General features: G+C 33.3%; 1 protein-coding gene across 3 annotated transcripts; it reads left to right on the forward strand.

The window, feature by feature from the left end:
- Nucleotides 1-3,257: 3,257 nt before the first annotated feature.
- On the forward strand, nucleotides 3,258-13,342 carry LOC118048068 (uncharacterized). Of its 3 annotated transcripts, none has more exons than XM_035057599.2 (19): nucleotides 3,259-3,576; nucleotides 3,991-4,311; nucleotides 4,583-4,771; nucleotides 4,863-4,946; nucleotides 6,142-6,201; nucleotides 6,707-6,751; nucleotides 7,015-7,214; nucleotides 7,413-7,880; nucleotides 8,082-8,208; nucleotides 8,314-8,511; nucleotides 8,609-8,698; nucleotides 8,887-8,949; nucleotides 10,053-10,127; nucleotides 10,230-10,280; nucleotides 10,601-10,678; nucleotides 10,802-10,936; nucleotides 11,673-11,780; nucleotides 12,462-12,527; nucleotides 12,763-13,342. In XM_035057599.2, exons 2-19 carry the CDS (start codon nucleotides 4,009-4,011, stop codon nucleotides 12,829-12,831), a joined length of 2,409 nt encoding a protein of 802 aa, XP_034913490.1. In that variant the 5' UTR covers nucleotides 3,259-3,576; nucleotides 3,991-4,008; the 3' UTR covers nucleotides 12,832-13,342. The 3 variants fall into 3 exon arrangements, with proteins under 3 accessions (XP_073266061.1, XP_034913490.1, XP_034913489.1); XM_035057598.2 differs by having other exon boundaries at nucleotides 3,994-4,311; XM_073409960.1 differs by lacking the exons at nucleotides 11,673-11,780; nucleotides 12,462-12,527; nucleotides 12,763-13,342 and having other exon boundaries at nucleotides 3,258-3,576; nucleotides 10,572-10,678.
- The last annotated feature ends 8,635 nt before the right edge of the window (nucleotides 13,343-21,977 follow it).

Genomic DNA, 21,977 nt, shown 5'->3' on the forward strand with positions numbered 1-21,977 from the left:
GCGACCATAAATAACCTCTATTTTCTTTAATCTGTCAAAGGTAAAAAGGTTGACTTCAAGATTGTATTCTGGCCTAACCTCATCCCTAACTTTATCAAGATCTATCCATTTTGGACCTCGGTGACCGAAGAGCTCGATCCGAAGACCTCGACACCGTTTGGTAGTGAGATTGTACCTGTGTTTTGCCCAAATTTAATTTTTTTTTTTTGCTAAAATTGAGTTCGATTTGTACTTTTTGGATCGTTTTGATGTGCTGATGTCAAAAATGATTTTTTAAAAATAAAAAAAAATCATTGGCATGTATTTCGGCACGAAAAGCTATTTGAAAAGCAACCGCTACCACACTACCAAACACGCTCTGAGAAACTAGCTTGAAGAGTAGTTGTAGGATTTGCTCGGTTCATTTGATAAAAAGAAAAACGAAAGACATACTATTCCATAAACTTCATGAAATTAGCTGCAAGCTGAGATTCGGAAAGCTTGATATTATTAAAATAAAACCGGATATTTTTCCTCAAGAACAAAAAAGAAAAAGAAAGAAAAAAAGAAAGAAAGATTGAGACATGTTAGCGGAAGGTTAGGATTCCCCCACCGGGCTAATTCATTTTCATGCCCACCAAATCAAAAGGCACCATGAGTGGACCCACAAGGGAGGTCCTCTCTCATGACAAGACCAGAAAAGCCACACCTTTCGTCACTCTCCTCATCATGCCATACCATTATCCATGCCTCCCTACCCCAAGTCTTCAATAATTAATGACTGTTACCATCGTACATCCTTTGACTAGAAAAACATTATCCCTTAATGAATCCTGGCCGCACATCTGGCAACAACTTCTGCGATATCCTATACTTTTCCTCCTTGTTTAAAGATGCAGCATATTATAAATTAGTCCCTCTAGTCTTCATAGATGAATTGATTAGTCCACTAATTATTTAATCCTTCTTGTCCATTCCATGCTCTTTTTCTAACTTTTATTTATAAATAAATAAATAAATAACTAGATAGATGTTATGAAAGGACTGCTGAGAAGTTTTTCTTAAGAGAAATTATATTAAATTGAGCATGGTGTCAAGGGACTAAATAATTTATTTTAAAATAAGAGGGACCAGTTTATAATTTACTCATTAAAGAGGAGACTAAACTTTTAGGATAAGAAATGCTTCGCTAGGATATACATGATCCTTGTTTAACGTAATCATAACCATTGCTAAGCTTGGTCAAGTTTTGTAATGAAGGTGGGGGTGCATGTGGTTAATGAGTTTATTAATGTCAATAGTTTTATCTATGGCCATCAAAATATTAAAATAAATAAATAAAATAAATTCTGATACCATAAACATAAACATAAAACTAAATGCAATATTAAATAAAGCTAGTTTATTCTTGTTTTCGAATATTTTTTATATAAAAAAGATTTGTTTTATTTTAAATTAAATTATTTTTAGTATTTTCAAGTTGTTTTAATGTATTGATGTTAAAAATAAATTTTCAAAAATAAAAAAAATATTATTTCAAATATATTTTTAAATAAAAAATGCCTTGAAAAATAAACACTGCTATAATGTCAAACGAGCTCTTAAATCATCAAAAGAAAAAATATATATATGGAGTATTTTTTTAGGATAAATGTATTTTTTTAACTTTATTATGCATTAATCAAATTATTTTGTTTCTAATGATTCTAATAAAAAAACCTTTCACATTGATCTAACAAATTTAAAATGAATTCTAATAAATATTAATCTTAAAATCTTAAATCAAAAGAATTTAAGAAGCAACAAATCTCTCTGATTACCAAACCTATTTCACAGTATTGGAAAGATCCTGTAATAATATAGAAGCAAATGGTATAATTATATTTTTGTGTTTTAAAAGTGTTTTTTTTTAAAAAATTAAATTTATTTATTTATTTTAAATTAATATTTTTTGATATTTTTTAAATCATTTTAATATGTTGATGTTAAAAATAATTTTTTTTTAAAAATATTTTAATATATTTTAAAATTAAAAATATTTTAAAAAATAACTGTAATTATTCTTTTAAACATGCAACTCATGTGACCACATGATTACTGCGAAAAAGTGACTGTCTATAAGCGTCTGCATATATTATACATCTATAACGTAAATTACTTGTTTTTTTTTTAAATAAAAAATAAAGTGAATATCCTTTTCTCTCTTATTTTTATCATAATTGCATATTAAATGGTTCGATATAGCTATAACCATTATAGAAAGTAATTTTATCTTTCGTCGATTTCATAATAAATGACTTTTATGGGTTTTCAATAATAATAAAAAAAAGCAAACCTTATACTTAATGCCGAATATATACATAGAAAAAATCATTTAATTATATTGATTGATTATTTTAAGTGCAAGATTTTGATTCCTTTACCAATCCTTCATTAGTAAAGAATTTTGAAATATTTGTATAGATGATAAATGGAATGGTTTTTATATTATTATCTTATTTAAATAAAGAAATTAATCAAAATTCGAGAGTAGATAAAAATAAAAAAATAATTAAAATTAAAATACACTTGAGAAAAAAATTGTAAAGTATTATTTGTTTTTACGTTTTAAAAACATTTCTAAAAAAATTAAAATTTTTTATTTTTTTTGTTTTAAATTAATATTTTTTTGATATTTTTAGATCATTTTAATAGATTAATATTATTATTTTAATATATTTTTAATAAAAAATATTTTAAAAAAAATAATTCAAACATATTTTAAATAAGAAACAACTATATTCGGAGGAGGAAACCAACAAAAAAAAAAAAAGAAAAAAGAAAAAAACATAAAGCTCTTTGTTCTCATCAACAAGGGGCCAAGTGCCTACTGTGTAGCTTACCCTACCTAAGTGTAAACTATCAAGTTGCCATTTCTATGATTATTTTATTCAACACTATTTTACAAAAGACTCCAAACGCGTTTTTAAAAAACTTGATATTTTTTTATATTTTTAATATATTTTTAAATTAAAAAAATAATTCCAAACATTTTTTAATGGTTCAAACTGTGCGGGGTAATTATAATCCCGATTTTTATTTCAATTAATATATCGGACAGCATCATCTCTCGATTTATATATTAATTGAAAAAGAAAAAAAAGAGAGGTGACTCTGTACGATACTCTCTGTCATTGGATGCTTATTTACCAAACAAACACAAACAATTTACTTAATATTATCTCTGATAAATAACCTATTAATAAAATAAAAATATGTTAATGATTGTATATCTAAATAATAGGAGTGAAGAAAAAAAAAAACAGCAGAAGCTGACCACCGTTGCTTTATCGACGCACACGAGGAAAAAAAGAGAGGAGAAAGGGCTTCGTGTTTCTTCCCTTTTAATTTATTTCATCCTCTACCAACAAATTGAAATCAAATATCCCTTCATTAATTATCGATTAATCAAACTTTAGCCTGCTATAGCCGCCTGAAGCTCTTCTATTCATCTCTTAATTTAACAAAAGGAAATAGAAAAAAAAAACCCAACTTTGTTTCTTGTAGCCGCCTGAAGTTCTCTCTGTTTATTTCTTCCCATCTCTTAATTTAATAAAGGTAAATATGAGTTTTGATTTTGTTTTTTTAATTTCTATGCTATTATTATTGAACGATTCTCTCTGCTCGATGATGATTTTGGGTGCTTGTTTCCCTTTTTTTGTTTTGTCTTTGTAGACTCTGTGATGAGCATCTATGATTATTTGTTTGTTATATGCTTCAATTGATCAACTTTTTTTTTTTACGGTAGCATATCAATTTCTTTTTTTTTCTTTCTGTTTGATTTCAACAGCTTTCTGTGACTGACAAAAAGTCTGTTATTCAGTTTCTATGCTGATTAATCTGTAGTAGATATTGAGTAATCTTTAAAGTTTTTCAATCTTTATTTGTTAAAAAAGAAGTAGAATTTGCTTTGAGATTTCTGCTAATTTTTACTCTCTAAAAGCTTGATTGTTTTACTGTACAATTTGGAAGTAGAGGGAATTTGTGAAGATGGCGAAGAATGAAGACACTGGTAGTCCTGGTTGGAGGACTTCATTATTTTTGCAGACAACAGAAGATGTTGTGAAAGCTGTGGCAGCCGCAGCCACCACTGTGCCATCGCCAAGGCCATCTGTGGTATTTTCATCCAAGGATGATCATGGTGATAGCCAATTCCAGAAGCTACAGCGCCATTTTAGCAGAATGCTAAAAGGGTTTTCTCCTCCTCCGCCAGAAGTGAAAAGTGGAACTTATAATCCAGAAGTTCTTACTAGCCAAAAACGTCAGTGGGCAAAATTTCAGTTACAGTACTTGGTATGCTATTTCGTTGAAGTGGATTATTTCATGTTTAAGCTATTTGCAATACTCGTCTAAATGTTTTTGTATATTTTTCATCTCATGGTGGCTTCTTTTTGTTATTTAGTACAACTGCAGCTTTTTTTAGATTGAGGTCTATACTATAGTCAGTTGATGCTCCATCATCCTTGCGGCATTTGTTTCTATTACGACTCTTGATGAATAGTTGAAGAAATTGGAATTTAAATTTGTAGCGGTTTCCTAACATCTTTTCTATTTAACTGTGCAGGACCATAGGCCTTTAAAGGCGCCATCGAGGCTTATAGAGAGCATGGTAGTTGTTGGACTTCACCCTAATTGTGATCTTCAAGCACTCCAGAGGCAATATGGTCCCAGAAAGTCTGAAGGTTCTGGGATATTGCAAGGTGCACTTGGTTGTCAAAATCAGTCACGTATAGAACCCATTCTTGAGCCCCAGGTGAGGATTTTTGTTTCAAACAGCGTGAAATTTTAAGTTTGGAAATTGCTTTTTAAGCATGGTCATGGTTTTTTCTTTTTTCTACTTCCAGGTTTTGTTTGTTTATCCTCCAGAAAAGCAGCTGCCACTTAAATACAAAGATCTTGTATCATTTTGCTTCCCTGGAGGCCTGGAGGTTGTATATATGCTTGCTTAGTTTATTTCATGTCATTTTTAATAATTGATCAGTTCATATGTTCTGACTGTGAGAGTGCATATTCTAATTTGTTATGGACCTTTGCCTTTCTTGGATGTGGATATCTGATGGTCATACGAATAGTTTTCATCTTGCAGATTCATGAATTATCAGTTAGACATTTTCTTACTTGATAGCTTGAAGATTTAGTTCATGATATCCATGGAAACTTGTGAATGTCAATCAATAAAGTCAAGGTCAACTCATGGACTGTTTGACTGAAACAAGGTTTTGGGATTAGTCTTTGATGTATGTTCTAGGTTCCAATTGGCAGAACCTAATGCAGTCAGATCAAACTGTTTAACAGTTGTAGAGTAAAATTTTTGACGAATTATTGAAGTTCATGGAGTTCTGTGCTCAATCAATGTTATAACAGCTCGAACCTTGATATCATTGTCTTGAATGGACATCTGACCTATTACATTTAAGAGGCCATATAAACAATTCTTTCCCATATCCTTTGATTCTTTTCTTGTTAGTTCTTATATAAATTGAAAGATTAAGATGAAAATGTAGAATGTGAAGTCGTCTGAGAGTTTGAATTCATGAATCTGGCAATTGGACTGTGCCAATTTCTATTTTGTCCCCTTGTGAAGTTTTTCACATTTGACTTTGGATTTCTGTTTCTTCGATGCACGGCAAAGTAATACCTTGAGTTCAAGATGAAAAGAATTCTTATTGGGGAGTGTACAAGCATATGAAATTATAAGCTCCCAATACGTGGGAGGAGACCATGGCTTTGACCTTGCTCTTGTTGAAGGACGAGCCTAGCCCTCATAGGTATTTGCTTGTTTAAGAGAACCAAACCATAGTGAATGCATGTTTTCACTGGGCCACTGTTTATGGATGTGAACCTGGGTGATTCACTGTTATTCATACTAGGAAAAAAAACAACTAATATGACTTCAGTAATTGTTGAACGCCAATTCTGTTATTTCCGGGTTTAGTCTTAGCTGAGTTGAGTTTTGGAACTTGGTAATTCCTTTGAAAAACGTTATATCATGCATACATTTGTAGTGCCTTTGTTTGGGTGATTTTTCCATGTTATTTTTGTTTCTCTTCCTTTTTTTACCCTTTAATCAACTCTATATGCTCTTCAGTGGACATTTTCTAACCTTTGTAGGTGCAATTCTAGGTTCATGCAGTTGAGAGAACTCCTTCCATGAGCGAGTTGAATGAAATTCTTCTTGGGCAGGTACGGTACCTATGCAGCAATCATTTATCAGCTGATAATTTATTGCTTGTATGATTAATTTAAAATTAAAACCTTCTTAATTGTTAAACCATTTTTAAGCTTTGATTTTTAACATATCTAGTCTTAATGGGTTTTGCTTGTGGATAAGTAGAAAGCGAATACTTTATTCTCCTGTTGGCATGCTTGAACGCTTTATTATTCTCAAATTGGTGTTACTCATGCTAATTTCAATAACATCTAAGTACATGCCTAGAATAATATTGTTCCATCATTAGAACCAGCTTGATAAAAAATAATAAACTATTGGAGGTTCTCTGGATCATGACAGCTAATCTTGTTGTTTGGTATTAGCCATCTTGAAGCCTCATTGTTCATAAAAATCTTCAAGCCTGTGTGTAACTTTAGATTAATTTTTCTGTTACAGAAGTATATGTTCCACACACTCTCTCCGTGACTCCAAATGCTTCATAAATGCATCTCAATTATTCTGGTGGTTATTTTGCAGGAGCACCTTAAACAAAGTGACCTGTCATTTGTATTTCGATTACAGGTAACCTTCAAAATATCATGCCACTTTTTTCTCTTTTTTGATACACATATCCTTTGATTGAGATGATTTCCTATGTGAGATGTCCTGTGTGAATTTTAACACTATGATAGTCCATGCCTTGGAGGTAATTTTATGTTTTACATGGCCAACAACTTTCTATGCTTTCTTTTACCTCCAATCCTCTTCATCTTATCTAATTCTTTTGTTCTGGTGGTACTTGAAGTTTGATTTTTATCTTTGAACTTTTTATTTTTTCCCCTTAGGTTGCTGATGATTCAACATTGTATGGGTGTTGTGTGTTAGTTGAAGAAATTGTGCAAAAACCCTCTGGATTGCTTTCGATGGTTTCAGATAAACAGTCTTCCCGCTCATCTTTGAGCCGTTACATGCTCACCACGTACAGATGTTACTGCATTCTCTCAAGGCTTCCATTTTTTGAATTACATTTTGGTTTATTGAGCAGGTGGGTATATATGATTAATATAATCCTGTTACCTGGTTATCAATGTATAGTTAATTAACTGAGAGATTATAGTGTTTAGCAAAGGCATGCCATTAGAATGCATAATTTGGCAGTTGTTCTACAAATGTAAGACATCCAAACTTGATTAGCTTCTGATACTTAATGCACAAATCTCTTTTTTCATCACTGTTTTTGTAGCATCTTCACAGAAGAAAGGTTGGAGCGATTAACAAAAAATATAGGCTTTTTAGACTTGGAATCCTCAGAGGGTTATTGCAAGGAAGAAAATTTAGGTGACAATTTAGATGGTGTATCAACGAATTATAGAGCTGCAGAGGACATACTAGATGGAACGACAGAAATATCCCAATCCAGCTTAAGGGATTCTACACCTGGAGGTTTTGCTGATGAAAAGAGTCACGTGGAGCCTCAAATTCTTGAGGAGCATATTCATTCTTTGAAGAAAGGTGTCAATGATGATGCTGTTCCTATTTATTCTGAAAACGAGATGGTTTCAGCCAAAGGTGAACCTGGTAGAGTAAACTTGGAAGATTGTGATGTTGATGATTTTCCATTGAACAAGCAAGCACAAGAAAGACGATTACCAAATGCTATTCGGCCACTCCTTCGCCATTGTCAGTATGAAAGCTCTGAATCTTCCTCCAGGTACATATATCATGGTGTTCTTTGGTGTCTTCAATAAATAATTCTCTTAGCTACATGTCATGAGTTTATTCATTTGCATGATATGATCCATGCTTCATCAAATTAGCTTTTATACTTGCTCAGCATTTATATATGTATCTATCAGTGTATGGGTGAAGATGACATTATTACCAAATCAGTAAAAAATGCCTTTTTATGCAGCTTCCAGGGTTCTCCCAGTGAGGATAGAAACTTTAGGAGTGATGTTGATGATATGGAGACGGAGGAGGCATCGTTTTCCGGGCAAGAAGATTCCAGTGATCACATTGATATTCTGGAATGGGCTAAGGTCCGCATCTGTTTTGTATTAGATGTAGCTCTGTACATGTTTTAAGTTCAATATACTGGTGTACTGACAACTACTGAAAGCTGTCAAGTGTCCTCTATTTTGCAGGCAAACAATCATGGATCATTGCAGTTACTGTGTGAATATTACCGGCTGCATTGCCCTGCTAGGGGTTCCACTCTTAGATTTCAGCCTTTGGAGCATCTTCATCCCTTAGAATATCGTAGACCTGATGAAGCTGTTTTACATGTTAATGGCTCAACTATTGATTTGAGATCATGCAGCACAAGTCTGGAGTTTGCAGAGGTAGATACAGTGATAGAATGATGGCTTTGTAGGATGACTTATATCAGCTGTACTTGTTTTTAGGCTAGTTCATGTTATTGCTGTTTGTCTTAATCAGGCACGCAGTGCACTCTCTGCAGAGGAGGAAGCCACTGCATTATCAACTTGGGCCATTTCATGCATATGCGGATCCTTGCGACTTGAGCATGTATGCCTTTTCTGGAGTTTTGGAATTGTTATTTCTTACAACTGTTCTTTTTTAGGTTGCCTACTGGCTTGGCTAGTTTAACATTGATTATGTTGTGATGTAGTGATTAGAATGTATATAGTTATTGTATTACCGTCTTAGATATCTATATAAAACCAAAATCTGAGTTCTAATCTCCATGCACACAGATCTTAACAATGTTTGCGGGAGCCCTGCTAGAGAAGCAGATTGTGGTTGTGTGTTCTAATTTGGTATGTATGTACCCTTCATGTCAGGTTGACAATCTTTTGCAATCTTGTTGGATTTTCATTTTCCTTCTTAAGGTTGAGGGGTGTATTTTTTTTTTTTAACTGATCTGGCACCAGCTTGAAGAGCTTGGCTCTGTTTACTTGCTAGCTGCGCTCCCTGCAGCAAATAGTGCCTAGAACTACTCTCATCTGTATTGGATTCTGGGTTTTTCATAGTTGAATGCCTAAGCATGGAAAATTATTGGATGCTGAAGAACAGCTTAGCTGAATATGAAAGCTCCTCATTTGTTGCACAAATGTTCAAGTTAGGTTCCTTCCATATCCTTCAGACAATGAACTGATTAGTTTCTTAAGCAATTAAACTTTTGTGGATGGTATAGTACTGATGTAGGACAAGGGTAGAAGTTGAAGGAGAAGGTCAGCTAACGAAAAATATTTAGAAGAAAACTAAGGTCTGAACACATGCTGAGGACAAGCCTGGTCAGATGCATGGATGAGTTACTGATGGTCTTGATTTGCCATAGTCTGTTAGGCAACCCTTGATTCCACAACATATTTCTTGAATCCTCAAGGTAGTGTTTGGTTACTGTATCGAGGCAGAAGAGACGGAGATAGTGGAGACAGGTGACCTGGCCCCCTGTCTTCCCTGTTTTGAAAGGACAGAAATTCACTCCAAAACTGTCTTAGATACATATATATTTTATGTCTTTTCTTTATCCTTCCAACCAAACATGTTTTTGTCCCTTCTATCTTATGAAACTAATCAAACGCAACCCAAGAAACTAGTTCTTGAATCCATAATAATCAAGAAACAAGAGTCCCACCTCCGAAAGTGAAAATAAAATTCTCCTTAATGCAATGTATACCTATGCTTTCCCAACTAAAATAGGAAATAAAATCCTACTAACATAAAAGTTCTAATAATAATAATAATAATAATAATAATAATAAAATCTAATATTACAAATACCATAACTAGAAAACTTCCTAAATAATTATAAACTTACAGAATCCATGAAATTATAAAGAACTTGAAATAATTCCTCTACTTATATGCCATCAAATACATTTTGAGTTGTATTGATGTCAAATACTTTGTTACTCAGGGAATCTTGTCTGCTTCAGTTTTGTCAATTGTCCCTCTCATTCGTCCCTATCGGTGGCAAAGCTTGTTAATGCCAGTAAGATTTCCTGTTGTCTTGTCTGTGTCTGTTTTATTGAGGAGATAATATTTGTCTTATTAACTGTATCTTGGGTTAGTAATTATCTGCTCAAATTTTCAGATTTTACCAGATGACATGCTGGAGTTTTTGGATGCTCCTGTTCCATACATTGTGAGTATACAGATTCCAGCCTCATTATCCTCAAGTGCTAGATTTCTATTTCCTTGGAATGAACTACCTGTGTTATGTGGATTCTGCATTTCTTATGTGTGTTCTTGTGTTGTCCCAATGTCTCATTCAAGCGAACAGCTTAAAATCAAATAATTTGATCAAATTCTTGTGGTTACAAATTCTGTATACTCTTGATTATTTATGTATAATGTCATATCAGATAATTGAATTTGATATAATCTCACTTTTATGATCTTGCTTTTCTTTCTAATATTGGTACTGACTTGTTAGGTTTGGCCACTTCACATTAACACTTGTAGGTTGGTGTTAAGAACAAAACCAGTGAAGTACAATCAAAATTAAGCAATGTCATTTTGGTTGATGCTAACAAGAACCAGGTTTGCTATTCATTTTCAGCCATTTGAATTGTCTTAATTCTGGGAACTGATAATTTTATGCCCCAAATAGTTTACAAGCTGAGACAAATGATCCAGTATATTTCCTATTGCTTGATGTAATAGGTGAAGTCACCAGGGATACCACAACTGCCAAAACACAGGGAGCTGTTATCATCCCTAAGTCCTTATCATTCTAAGCTTGTTGGAGAAAGCTATTTGGCCAGAAAGAGGCCAGTGTATGAGTGTACAGATGTGCAGGTGTGCTTCTCCTTGACCATCACCTTTCCCCATGACCTTAAAATGGAAGCGCTACTAGTTTTGTTTTTTCTTTGATCAAAAGAATTTGCTGGAGACAAGTAAAACTATAGTTGCATATATTGCTTGTCATTGTATTTGAAATCTTGACAAAGAGTCTTTTAGCATAGTGAGATCGCATATAGCCATCACATGAATTTTTTATTTTCCATTGCAAAGATGATGACTATGGCTCTATAGAGCTTTGCCATCACCAGTTAATTTTCTGATCATATTAGTGAAACTTAATTGTTGAGATTGCATTTGGTGGTGAATGTGGCAGCACTGATTGTGATAATTAAAAAAAAAAAAAAGCTCTGATGGATGACTGTCTTTAGAGATTTCATCATGTGTCCCTGCACAAAATGAAGTCCCTGTACCAAGAGGCAGGCCAGTAGTCTTTGTGATATATATTATACAAGATTTTCACCAGCATTTCATTGACCTCTATACCCTGTGCTAGCTGATTTTTCTGATCACAAAGAATAAATTCAACCATTTGGTGTGTGGATCAGATATTTTACTGCCTTTCTCCATTCTAATCTTGACAAAGATGGTGTATCTGAAAGGATTAATTAATAAACTCTGATATTCCTGGATCATCACTTGTTTGAAAGATTTCTTGCCTCATTATAGAAGTTGGGGAAATGTCATGAAACTCATTTTGCTAATTTTGTTTTTGCGTTTCTATTTTCTACAGGTTGAGGCTGCCAAGGGTTTTCTAGGGGTTTTAAGATCTTACTTGGATTCGCTTTGCTCTAACCTGCGTTCTCATACAATAACAAATGTACAATCCAATAATGACAAGGTTTGTGTTTGTTTACTGTTATGACTATTGCTATTTTGTGACTGCACATTTTGGTTGTTTGATGCCAAACATTTAGGGTTCTGTCCCCTTGCATGGTAAAACCTAGTATTCAGAAGAAAATGCTTTAACTTGGTGATTTTGAAATAAAAATGAGATAACTCTAAAAGTCAGATGAAAAGGATGGTTTGACAAATTTCTCTGCTTGAGCCTTGATGTCTGGGTAAATGGTTGCAATAAAAGATTAACCTCATCAGATATAATATAAATTGTGCAAAAGTGGATGAACAGATAGATGTATATTTTTGAGAGTGCCAAATTGTACTGGTTTAATTTTAATTAAAGCTTAGCAAAATATGGAAATAAATCGTAGTACCTATAGAAAGAATATCATCTGAAGATTCTATCCTGCAGGAAGAGTGCTGAAGTAACCTTAAATTTTTATTCTTCTTTTCTCCCTAGAATGGATTGTAGGACGTTTTGCTTTGCATGATATTTTAAATGTCATATTATTGGTGTCTTGGGCTCTCAAGTGCAAGTATGAACTCACACTGCTTTAAGTAAAAATGTTTAGGTTGACTCTGTTCAGGTCACCTTGTTTTGATAGGACTTGCTTATGCTGTCTTTTGATATGACCTTCGGCTACTTCTAATACTCTAAGCCTGTCCTTCATTGCATATATAGGTATCATTGCTCTTAAAGGAGAGTTTCATAGATTCGTTCCTTAGTCGTGATCGACCATTTATGAAGGTTTGTTTCTTGAACATCAATTTTTTTTTTTTTGTGGGATATTGGTTTGGGTGCAACAGATATAATACTTTCATTGTCATGCTTGATGGTTTTTCTGGAAATTACTTTGCCACTGGGGTTAATTTTTCGTTAGTTATGAGTGTCAGACTTGTATTTTGCTGTCAATTGGGTAAAACTGTAAGGATAGAAGAGGTGCCATACTGATGTTTCTTTTTCCCCCCATTGTGTCAAGCAGCTTTTCGTGGACACGCAGCTCTTCTCTGTACATACAGATCTTGTTCTTTCGTTTTTCCAGAAGGAATAGTCTGTTATGCGAAGGTTGATTTGTAACTATATTAATCTATTATAAGTTGAACGCAAGCTCAGGATATTTATGATGCTTGACTAATGCTCAACTGATAATAGTCCCAATACACCAAGAAGACTACAATGCCCTGAGGTTTTAACACCTGGGCAAAGGGGGCTGGAAGTTAGCCCGCCCATGGACAGACTACAGGGGTTATGGTAATAGGAAAAATTTAGTGTACAATATACAATATAATGGTATTTATTATTGTACACACACTTTCTTGATGTGAGAAGTGGAATCTCCTTCTCTTTTTATCCTTAGGGTGTGTTTGTCAGGAGAGATTGGGGGAAGGAGGGGTGAGGGGGAAGAGATTGGATGTTCACTTCTGCAAGAAGGATGGAGAGCAAAGGAAGGATCCTTTCTCATTTGTAATCTTATAATCCTCCTGGTTTGGGCGGTTTGACTGTCTTTCTTCTGCGCTCTCGTGATTTTCAATGATTTTAATTTGAATGGATAATTCTCGTCTTCTCTCTTTCTTGATAGCTAAACAAAAAACAATTAGTTTACAGTAACTCCTTCACCTTCTCTTCATTCTTGCATTTTACCAGCCACCCTCCTACCCATCAATCTAGATAGTCTTAGGGTTGATTTGTTAATGCAGTCAACTGTGTGGATGGCTATTTTTACAGACATGCGCTTAGAGGGTTTTTAACAGCTTTGGTTTCTGCTTTTAAATGTTTGATATGAAAATTTTTTATTTTTTATTTTTTTAAAAAAACAATTATTAAAAAAATCATTTTGAATAATAATTCAAACACTCTTTAGCGTTTGTACTTGTACTCCATAGATGATGTGATACTCCATTATTCGAACCAGTCCACTTTGGCAGCTGTGGCTAATTGTGGAGTCAAAATCTAGAATTTTAGGTTAACTGTATCATGATCAAGTGCGTACTTGTTCTGCCTTCAGAATGCTCCACGAGAAAATTACCCGTCTGAGTGTCAACCGATTTGCAAGAATTAAATGACAACCTTGCGACTCCAGGACGGCTTGACTTGGGGGGTTGTTCGGGGACTTGACTGACTTGGAGTCTTTGTCTAGTTTTAAATGAGGTTTGTAATCTGGATGAGACAATATATATAATTAATTAATTAATTAATTAATTAATAATGGATCTAACGTTGTATTTTGAAAATTTTCTTGCTGAGTTTGGCCATTTAGATTTATATATATATAATTAATTAATAATGGATCTAACGTTGTATTTTGAAAATTTTCTTGCTGAGTTTGGCCATTTAGATTTGTACGAGTCCAACGTCTATATTTCAAAAATTCTTGTTGAGTTTTGTCGGTGTCTTCTTGCCTATAATGAAGAGGAATTTATGTATACCCATAATTCCATTAGCCTAGCTATCCATAAGAGGATAAATGTCTTTGGGCATTGCTAGGACAGCATGTCATGTTGGAACTGCATCGGAGACTAATACTATCACTTTAAAGAGGTTTCATACTCGTTTTTTAAAGAGTGTGGACCTATTTCTTTGGAGAAAATACATACCTATCCTTTAAAGACTGCAAAGATGTTACTCTAGGAAGATTACATATCCATTCCTTGGAGATTGTTCCATAAGCTTATAGGCATTATCAAGAGAATATGAAAACATAGTTATTTTGAATAAGACATTCATAAATGAGAAATTTACATTTTTATTAACTATAATACAATCTTAAAAGATTAGAATATCATGCATGAGAGATATTATTTCCTTTCATATCTTGTAGATGATAGGTATTCGTCTTTCCTACTTTTCTGACTTTAAAATGATCATCTTATTTTAGAGCCAGCTTACCCTTACTCACTATTGCTTATAGCCTCTAATTTTTTTAGGATAAAATCTCTAATCTTGAATTTTCTATTCTTAACATTAGCATTATGCTACTGAGTAATTCTATATTGATAGGCTTCATTTCTAATTGTTGTAGTTAGATGAGATTATTTTAAGAAATCTAGACTGGTTCTAAGGCCTTGTTCATTGCTTTTTGATGTATAATAAACTACCATGTGACTTGAACATCAATCTCAGTTGGGATCATGGCTTCCATCCCATAGGTGAGGAGAAATAGAGTTTTACTAATAGATGTCTTCTGAGTTATTCTGTAACGTTTTCATTCTTCTTTAGTTAAGACAATATCTTGGAAGATAAAAGATGAATTTTTATCTCCTCAAAGGCTTTCTGATAATATGAAGTCCACTCAAAGTTGGTTATGTTCCTTAGTCTTGAAGAACGCTTTCCTAGATAAGTTATAAATTAATTGAGATCAACCAATCTCCTTGTGAGACATTGAACCTCCTTTATAGACCAAGGAGGAGCCATGCCTAACATGGTATGAGTCTTTTCTAGGTTAGGCTTGATTCCCTTGTTACTTACTAGAAAACTAAAAACTTTTCACTTTCAAAGGCAAAGACACACTTAGATGAATTAAGTTTCATCTGATGGCTATTTAGTACATAAAAACTTATTCTAGGTCCAAAAGATGTTTCTCAAAGGTCATTCTCTTCACCAACATGTCACTAACATATCCCTCCATAATCCTCCCAAGTAGGTTCTTCAGTATTTTATTTACCATCCGTTGATAAGTGGCTCTTGCATTCTTAAGCTTGAATGATATAACTTTGTAACAAAATATTTCATTTTTTAGTTATAAAGGTTGTTTTTTCCTCATATAGGTGTATGTGGATTTAATGATATCTAGAATTGGCATTCAATGAGCTTAGATACTCAAAACTTATGGTAGAGTTAACCAAATGGTCAATCTTAGGGAGAGGATAACTATCTTTTGGACAAGCTTTGTTAAAATCTATGAAATCCATACACATCCGTCATTTATTATTGCTTTTCTTGACCATTAGTACAATTGCTAGCCAAGCATGGTATATCATTTCCCTGATAAAGCTAGCAACCAAGAGTTTATCCATCTCATATGTTATTGCCTTTTTCTCTTTCATCCCTTAAATTTCTCTTCTTCTAGAGAATCAAATGAATAACTGGGTCTACCTTCAACAATAAGGGGTAGTTTTTAGGATTGATTCCTGGTATGTTAAAGGAGCTCATTGTAAAAGTAAATCTTTGGATATGGAGGAGCTTCTTTAGTGACTGTTATTGTGTTGGTGTCAAGGTGAAACCCATTTTCATAACTGCTTGTTCATTTTTTTCTAGAGGAATATCCTCAATTCCTCAATAGCTTTAGTTCTAACCTCCAACTTTTGTTTCAAATACCCTTACTGGTTTACTACCGAGGTCTTTTTTTCCCTTTAGACAGGTAGAGACACATTACCTTGATGTTACTTGATTCCCTTGCATTGTGGTCACTCCTTTCTAAGTTGATAATTTTAGTGCCAAATACTTGGTGTTGATGACGACATTGATCTAATATAGAAGAGGTCTACCTAGAATGGTGTTGTAGGGAAAATGTATAGCAATATTCATGAAAGTTTATGGGAGGAAGACACACTTAGAGGGTGTGCCAATAGTGACTAAGATCTCTAGGGCACCCTTTATCGATAAGCCTGAGCCTTCTATCCTAATGAGGAGAGTCTTTACTTAGGTCAATCTTTAAGGGATATCCCTATCTGTTTCACCATTTTATAGGAAAGGATGTTGACTGCACTTTCATCATCCACCTATACCCGATGTACTTGATGCTTGAAAAGAATTGCAAAGATGATCAATGCATCCTTATATAGAAAAGTTATTCCCTCTCCATCTTCTATGTTGAAGATGATGGGCTCATGTGCCATTAGTTCTAAAAATGAGCATTTGTAAGGACTTGTTTCCCATACTTTCTTTTCCTTATATTGGAATCACTCCCTACCAATGTGCTGCCTAATATCACATTAATTTTAGGTACTAATTGTATAGATTGGTCGAGCTTTTCCCTATTTTTTTAGGATAGAAATCCCGCTTTAAGAACTATCAGAGATAGCCTTTAGCTTTTAATCTTTTGATTTCTTTGTTCAAAACATAACACTATTTCTTCTTAGATGTCCAAATACTAGGTGGTGATCTCATGAGTGGAGGATACTGAACAAATTCTTTACCCTAGATGGTTGTGAAGACTTTAGTGAAGGTAATATTTAATAGAGTAATATGTATTTTAGGGTATCTCATGCATTCCTTGATCGACCTTTTCTAACTTTCCTTATGGTTGTTGTCCCTCCTAAGAGAGCGATCTTGCTTAGGAGACCTCTTAAATAAATATTTGTTAGAGAAATAAGAAGGATTATAACATAACACACTTGTCTTTTCTACCTGAATATAGCTTTCTTTCAGAACTTCAACAACAGAATATTAGCCTACCCCCACAGTAGAGTGTTGAACTAACAAAAAAAAAAAAGAGGTAAAAAAAAAAACAAAGAACAAAACCAAAGAGAAAGAAAAGAGAAGAAGAAGAGAGGAAATCAAAATAGACAGAAGATTAGCCATAGGAGTCTTGTTCATTCGCACTAGTCCTTAGTGCCACCCGATCAGCCAGAAAAAGTATTGCCCTCGGCCTCGCCTTCAGCTACACCAGGCAAGCCTCTTTTGTTTCCCTCGATTTTCATTTTAATTACCTTGTTCTTGGAGCAAGTGTGCGTGAACAATTCACGCATACTTGTTGATAGTGGCGGCTTGGTCATTAGGTCGGGCCAGTGACCAAGCTAGGTCGGTTGGATCAAGCCTAACCTATACTACTGGGTTAGATCCAACCCATAAAAAATATATAAAAATAGAAATTTTTGAGACTGGGCTGGGTTTGGGCTTCAGGCCCATCCAACTTAATTTTCTTTGAACTAAAAGCGTGTTTGACAAAGCACACCCTTATGCCATTTCCCTTTAATTTCACTAATTATTTTGATATCTAGCCAAACATATCTTTTTGAATATCAGAAAATTATGAAAAAAAATCGAGGACCCTTTTAGATTTATTTGTGGGTCCCTCGTATTTTTTTTTACTTGATTGAGTATTTGGGTTGTAGACTTTTACTATGAAATGCGAATTTGGTATGTGATATATATCTTTTTTTTAAAAAAAAATTATAAAAAGATATGTTTTGCTTTTCAATCCAAATTTTATGGATGTATTCACTAGTGCTAGAGTTAGGAACACACTTTTTTTTGTTACGTAATATTTACCAATGCCAGAGTTGGAAGCATTCGTAGTCGAATATTCACTAGCATCAAAGTCAAGAATATTATAAGCAGACCATAAAAAAAAAAAAAAAAAACCTTTAGCAATTTAAGACAAAATCATCAATGCAGCCTATCTCAGGTATGATGCTTAAAGGGTGATAGTATCTCCCTTTCACGTAATCAGTCTCGTACTATAAAATCTCTATTGACTAGTTAGGGTTTCTAGTAACCATAATACCAGGTAGCAACTCCTTAAACTAGACTTTCCCCCCTCTAAGAATAAGAAACCAAATGTATGTTCTTTTTCCTAGAAAATTTTAAAGGTCACTGCGATGTTGGGTGTAACAGAATGACGACTCCATTAGGGACCTTATTGGACTAACCTTTGCCTTTTGTTTGTCACTTGTTATAATGTTTGTTATGTTATGTTTATGTGGTTATTGCTTTTTATTGTTTTAACATGCATCCTTATTGTCATAAATCACATTAAGAGCATACACCTTAAAATTTAGGATAGGTGGGGAAGTAATGGTACTCTAATGGCTTTAACTTGAGAAAAACTTGTGAAACCATCCAATTTTTGTCTGATTGTTTACTTAGAAGTGGTTGATTGCTGATATGATGTTATTCAGGGCCTCTATCTTCATGCTCCTTGTAAGCCCTATATCTATTGTTTAAGGACGATCACTAAGCATGCGAGAGACCTTTTGAGACTAAATAGTAACCTACCCCTTGATGTATTTAACAATTAGACCTGCCTATTAAATTGTACCCTATGTAATCTCATTATAGAAAGTCCAACATATGACATTTTGAATTTCAAGATTATTGGGTGGCAAAATGGTCATTACATAGAATACAAGAGTCTGAGTTGTTACAGTAGATAAAAAGAAATTAATTTGAATTGAAAGCGAAAAGGTTTATCAAAAGCTTAAACTTAGGCAAGACTAGACAAGTATCCCCTCATTGGCATGATGATGACATCATGTTCCCTAAATCCATGAATAAATGACCGTTATCACCCTATGAAGGGCGAGTCCATATTTAATATGCATTTTTCTTATGATAACAACATCAATGTTGTATAATTGCATGGTTTTTATTTAGCAGGTTGAAATATAGGTTTCCTATTAAAACACACCTATAATTGTTTGAGAAAAAGACATAAAGAACGAAGAGAGAGCTCAGTTGGAAGCCCAATAACAAAAGGAGTTGGAAATTTTTTTTTTTTTTAAATCGTAAGGTTTACTAGTCTACTTAAATAGGCTTTGGGATCTAAATCTAAAGAAGCAATATTTAGAGCTCTACCTCTACAAATGCCTACAAACACCCTTTAATCCATAGAATCTATGGGCAAATGAGGTGCCACCTGAATTTCAACTAGTTATGTATTTCCAATTTGCTCAACCAGCATATCCCATAAAAATGTTATTTACCATTGACTTTATAGTGAAGGAATCTTAAAAGGACAAGATGGTAAAAGAAGATGGCTTGGAAAAATTGGATGCCCTAGAGAAAAGGATGAGGGTAGTTAAGGGAACTAGCCTATATGATCCTATAAAGGCTGTTGAGATATGTTTGGTGTCCAACATGGTCATTCTTAAAAAGTTTAGAGTGCCAGAATTTGTCAAATATGCTAGAATTTAATGTCCTATAACTCATCTCAAAGCATACTGTAACAAAATAGATGAGATGGTTTATAATGAGAAATTGTTGATTCACTTCTTTTAAAATAGTTTGATTGACGTTTCCCTCACTTGATATATATGGTTAAACAATACCAAGATGAAAAAGTGAAAGGATTTGGTTGATGCTTTTATTAGGCAACACAAATTCAATATGAATGTGGATCTTGATAGGTTAAGCTTGCAAGTTATAAAGAAGGACGACAAGGAGTCCATAAAGGAATGCACCAAAATGTGGTGTGAGGCAGCTACACAAGTTAATCCTTTTTTGTTGGAAAAAGAGATGATCAATTTATTTTCCAACACTTTCAAGGCCTCGTACTTTAAATACTTGGTTGGAAGCTCTGCACAATATTTTTCTAACTTGGTTGTTATAATTGAGAGGATTGAACAAGCCATCTAGTTAGGAAAGATTGTTGACTTGACTGAGGATAAAGGTTTTGCTGAAAAAAAGAAGGAAACTGAGGTTTATAATATCGAAGGTGGTTACAAAGGCAAGAGAAAAAAACTACCGAAACAAAGACATTTACCTCTCATGTAGCTAACTTCTCCACATCAATCCCTAAAAATCATTCGTCTTGAAGATATAGCTACAATGTCATTAGGCTAAAAATAGTTTACATATGACCCCAAGTGACTATTGAAAATAGGCCCCTATCGAGGACTTTATAAGAGAGGAACAATTGGGAGATTCCAAAAAATTCCAATTAATGGTTGCTAAGTATTTAGCTCTTTTATGTATTTACCTTGCTAGTAATCACAACTCAAGATATTGGCATAAGATCTTTGTTGTTGAGCCTCTTTTCTAAAGTTTCAATGAAATAGTGAGTTTGTCATTTAATTGTATTTCTTCCTTTGATTTACAATCAAACATTATTTATTTTTATAAATCTTGAAAGAGGTTCCTTATAAAAACTCATAAATACACCTTTGTAGCCTTGCATGATCTCACATATTCAATTCATTTCTTTTACCAAAATCTTTTCCCCCAATATAATTTTGAAAAATTAAAGTTGCTTTTTTATTTCAGAAATGATTTGATTTTTATTTAAAACAACATTTTGACATTCTGTTTGTAGAATGACAAATAAATCAAGCAACTCTTTCATTGAGATGACTAAATTCTAAACCAAAGTATATAAGTAGAAAGATGAATTGTCACCCCCCATACCATGAATCTTGAGTTAGATGTTTTAAATGTATGCATAATGTATGTAGTAGATTCATTGCTCATGGACACATGAAATGCATCTTTTTGCAAAGTCCAAATCATAATACTGGACAAGATCAAAGTTTATTGATCTTAACTACTAGCATTTAAAATGTGAAAAGTCCATCTTTGTTATCCCTTTTACATTCTAAAATGAACATATCCCTTGTAGTCCCCTCTTGAGCTTGAATAAATTTTCTTTTATAGGAATTCTAATTAGAATCACACCTCACACTAGGGCAAGTGAATTTCAACGATTAATAATGATGAAAAAACCATGAGAAAACCAAAAAGGCAAAAGAGTTTAAGACACTCAAAAGCTAAGGGCATGCCTAAAAAAAAAGTGATAGTGAAATGTAAATGAGTATGCCCCGACTAAAACAATGAAAAGGGGCAAATCAAAGAAAAGCAATAAAAGAAAACAATTAAAAGACATAAAAAGTCAAACTGATGATAGTGATCTAAAGTCTTTAAAACCTTAAAACACTTTTTGAGCTTTATTAATCATTTTCTTTCATAGCCAAGAACCACATCCTACATTATGTTCCTGTAAAAGTCATTTTTAATCAAACAAGCAAACTAGAACAATAAACAATGCTTTTAAAATTCAAAAAGTATTTTTTCATAAGAGTCATGACATCAAGAACAAGTTACTCATTATTATTCATGCTGATAAAATAAGTTTTTAAAAAGAGATAATTTTTTCCTAAACAAAATCTTAAGCTTTTTCTTAAGCCCTTTGCTTTGAAACCCACAAAAACAAAAGGTCACCTTATGATGCACCTTCACCAATGGCAATATCACTTACACAAGAACAAAACATCTCTTTTCCAAGAAAAAAATAACTAGGGATTTGCAAGATTTCAAAAGCAAATTATTTTAAACTCACATAGAAATAATTTTTGTTTTTAAAATGTAAGATCAGGATTTCAAGATTCATTTTAGACAAATATTTTTTCATTAAAACCAAAAAGAAAAGAAAGGAGAGAAGGTTTACTTAAAATCATTATTTGTTTGAGTCACTGACAGAGCACACTTAGGGACAATGGCTAGTACAAGGGGTTAATATTGTACTTAGAAGGTGAATTGACTCTA

This window comes from Populus alba, chromosome 6 (assembly GCF_005239225.2).
Source record: "Populus alba chromosome 6, ASM523922v2, whole genome shotgun sequence".
In the NCBI taxonomy this organism is placed as follows: domain Eukaryota; kingdom Viridiplantae; phylum Streptophyta; class Magnoliopsida; order Malpighiales; family Salicaceae; genus Populus; species Populus alba.